Here is a 3,914-nt window from a genome sequence, read left to right on the forward strand (position 1 = left end):
AGGCTTGCCTGACTCCCCGGTGGAGACCAGGAATTCAGGTCAGAGGCATAATGTGAGAGCACAAGTCATGCACCGTGTGCTCTCTGCTCTGAATGAAAGCAAGTGCAGGACACAACTACAGCCAAAGGTGCCCCCAAAAAGAAGACGCAATGGACTGGGCGCACGTGCAGAGCAGCAAAGTGCAGAACTCACTTCGCTGCACGACTAAGCTGGTCAGAATTTGTCGTCTGCAGCTTCCACTAGGACAAGGGAGGTTATCTATCTACGCAGCACATTGGGGCACAAGCTGCTCAAGTGCACAGCGTCATCCTTCAGGCCTGCCGGCCGCTTGGTAGCAGAGCCATCATGCTGCTCAGCTGCACAGACTGGGAAGGGGAAGCAGCTGCCACTGAGCTGTTATTAGAGGCCTTGAACTTGACGGGAGCGAGGTAGTTTCAGGGCTGCAATTAGAAATCTTGAAATGAGGGAAGCCAGCAACCCCGAAACTCTCTTAGAAGCCTTGAAAATGGGAAGCCAGTCAGTTAACACCATAGCACAGAGCCCTGCGCGCTTCGTGACTGCTGCTAAGTTCAGGTTCAGAGTGCACTATGGCCTTCTGGGCTTGTATTTTTTTTTACCCTGCACTATGCAAATCTACCAGCAGGCAGGAAAGGGAGATTTTTTTTCCTTTTAATTATATAAAGAAAAGCCAAGACTCACCATCTGAGCTACACACAGCGCTGCACCGCCTTCCCCAAAAAGCACATTTTAAAAAAGATGTAGTTAAACTGGTGCAACGGTGCATGCGGCTGCTCTGAAACTGCCTTGCAGTTGTTTGAAGGCAAACTGACTTTGTGATCACAGACTGAGCCAGCTGCTAGCGCCGAGCGTGAAATGTGCCCCTCGTAACAGACAGCGGAGGGGGATTAACTCCCTTCTACAGGGCAGTCGGGGCCGTGACGGCAGGACCGGTCTGGACACCCACAGCAGCAAAGCTGCGGCAACGTGGATTTTGGCGGAGCTTGTACAAGCCCGTCAGGGACCAGAGAGCATGGGTTTGAAGCCAAACTGCAGTCGGCTGCATGGCTCTGTTTACGGTCCATCTCGTCCCAGTTTCCCAACCTGCGAGCACAGGGCATCAGGAAAGGGAGAAGTGGACAACCCGCAGTTCCCTGCTCCTAATGCAGGAACAGCAGCTCTGGGACTGTCCTTGATGAAGCCTCCCCGTGGTGATGGGAGCTGGCAAAGCTTCAATACCCTCAGAGGAAGGGAAGGAGACAAAAGGGCAGGTGCCACGCAAGATCAGGCCATAATGCTGCCCGCAGTTCAGTGCAGCAACTGTACAAACCCTCGCTAGCTTCAGCCCCGTGGACTCGCACCCCGTGGGCAGGCTCAGGGTCTCTGTGGGTTGCTGCCTAAGCAGCATCCATGAAGGTAATGCACTCCCATTTGCTCAGAAGGGATTTTGGCAGCGCTACAACAGGCCTGGAGAGTCCACAAGGCATCTCCAGGCTGCGCGCGCACGTTCGGCACCGTTGCTAGAGCACAAAGACGCTCTGACACCCTGTGAAGAGGAGGAGACAGGTGGAGCTGGCAGCAGACGGGGGAGCCGAGCAGAGAGCCTGGCCAGGGCAAAAAAAGAAAGAGATCAGTCTCGGTCAGGACAGCACGGCTAAGAAGCATGCAGGGAAAGGGAAAGCCAGAGGCTCTGGCATGGGCCACACCTGTTCGGAGGCTTCAGCGGCCGAGGGGGAAGCTGGGGGACCTGGGACGTGTCCCAGCCTTGGGGAGAACAGAGCCTCACAGTGAGAGCTGGACTCGGTCCTGGCCTCGGGAGGCAGGAGTGAGACGCCAGCGCTCTGCCAACGACATGCAAAGCCTCCACCAGGTGCTCAGCTCCAGAAGGCAAGAGCGAGATGCCAGCGCTCTGCCAACAAAATGCAAAGCTTTCACCAGGCGCTCGGCCGGGGCCTCCAGAAGGCCAGGCAGATGCCTGACGGAGCGTTCCCCAGACGGCAAAGCCACGGCCCACTGAGCCCAGCACTGCCGCGGAGCCCAGAGCCCGCGCCTGGAGATCGGCAGGAGCCAGTGACACCCAGCAGGTCCCGTGGGGCTTCCCCGCATCATCCCGGCACCGATAACCGAGAAAGCCCTGCCTGGTTTCGCTCATTGGGGGAATTTAAAGCCCGAGGATGCCCCATCTGTCACAGCACAGCTGTGCTCCACCTACCCCAGTGCCCCCCCTGGGGCAGGGCAGGGAAGCCACGTGTCAAAGGGAAGTGCAAACCCTTGCAATGGGGGTTAAAAGATTCTCTAAGCTAAGAGCCAAGCAGACAGTGTGGTCCAGTGGGCAGAACCCAGGATCTGGAAGGAGGGCAGATTCAAGGCCCAGCCTTGCTTGCCAACTATGTGACTTGAGCTGGGCCACTGTCCCCCGCTCCGTTCCTCAGTTTCCCTCGCTACGATAGAGGAGATAATGCTGCTTCCTGAATCTCAGAACATGCTTTGAGGTCTGCAGGTGGAGAATGCCAGATGGCAGGTCTGACTCTCCCAACCCTCCCTCCCCCCCAGCTCTGCTCCTGCAACAGCGCACCCACCTGCCCTGCGCAGGTCCCGCACAGGGCCCCACCCAGACCTCATGTCAGGGTCAAGGCTGTAGCCAGAAGCACTTTCAGCTGCACTCAGGTCCCTGGAATGATGCCGACTCCTTGCCGGGACTGTCACTGAGTCAGAGATTCGTACCAGGTGGGGGGAGACGAGGTTGAATCAAGCCCCTACTGCAGGAAGCTTTGAGACGCAAGATTCACTTCTTGAATATGAAGTAAGCTTTTCTACGGCCTCAGCTCTCAAAGTCGGAGGGTTTCTGATATGCAGTAAGAGCTCATTGCAACGACTGAAAAAAAGAGGAAGGTGCCAGCAGGATTCAACCAGGGCTACGGCAAGTTGAGAAACACACAAGCCACTTTGCTGAGCCTTCGGGTCTGATTTTAAGCCATTACAACTTTGCCCAGGAAAGACAGTTCTGCACTAGCCGGGGTCTGGGCTCGTTTCCACTGCCCCGCACCCATGACACAACATCCCAGCGTCACGCAGGCTCACCCCACAGCCCCCCCAAGAGACAAGCTGGGTTGCAGGGTGCAGACAAACAAGGGGGAAGGGGGTGAGGGGAGACGTTACCGGCAGCCTTCCCGCAGAAGCAGATCGGATGGCTTTGAGTTCAGGTCCTTGAGGGGTAGCATAGAGGCACCCGCCGCCGGCTGCGGGGACCACGGCTGCTGTCTGGGGGTACTGGCTGAAATAGCTGGTCGCAATGGCGTGCATCTGCGGGCTGCTCCGGCTGGAAGTCCCCAAGTCCGCCGGGCTCATCACAGGCATGACTTTCTTTGGCTGCTGCTGGTGTGGGGGGGGGAGAGCGGCAAAGCAGGACCCCCCACTTCCTGCAGCTGAAGACACTCCCCTAGGTATCTTCAGCATGGCAAAGTCCTTTCCGAGAAGCCCAGCTGGCGGGTGGGGAATATCGCACAGCTTGCGGGGAGGGCTAAAAACCAAGGTGCAGCATTATTTGCTCAGACGTGAAGGATTGAGGCAAGAGGCACCCCCTGAAGACTGGCAATGCCCCCCTGCATCAGCTGGGGAAGGGGGGGTGGTCCTTAATATCAAACAATGGAAGCTGCAGGGACTAAATGGAGGCTGGGGGTCTCTCTCTCTCCTCTGGACACGATCCTGGGGGTGGGCTATCCCAGGACGACCCGCTGCGGGGAAGGAGAGCCGCGCTGGGGAGGTTTTTCCCGGGGCAGCGGGACAAAAGCCCGCGAACCCGGGGCCATGTGCTCCCCTCCACCCCCAGCCGAGCCCCGCAGGGTGCGGGGCGGGGATGGCCCCGGATTGGGGCTGCCTGCGCCGGCCCGGCTCCCTCCCGCTTTCTCTGTCCCTTT

At 58.1% G+C, this 3,914-nt stretch overlaps 1 protein-coding gene across 1 annotated transcript in view; it reads right to left on the minus strand.

Annotated features, from left to right (window-relative positions):
• E2F2 (E2F transcription factor 2) overlaps window positions 1-3,879 on the minus strand; it is a 14,272-nt gene extending 10,393 nt beyond the window's left edge. Inside the window, exon 1 of the mRNA XM_006031902.3 lies at window positions 3,157-3,879. Coding sequence (XP_006031964.1) covers window positions 3,157-3,453 — 297 coding nt within the window. The 5' untranslated portion in view covers window positions 3,454-3,879. The remainder of the gene's footprint in view (window positions 1-3,156) is intronic.
• Window positions 3,880-3,914: the final 35 nt, after the last annotated feature.

This window comes from Alligator sinensis, unplaced genomic scaffold, assembly GCF_000455745.1.
Source record: "Alligator sinensis unplaced genomic scaffold, ASM45574v1 scaffold1123_1, whole genome shotgun sequence".
In the NCBI taxonomy this organism is placed as follows: Eukaryota; Metazoa; Chordata; order Crocodylia; family Alligatoridae; genus Alligator; species Alligator sinensis.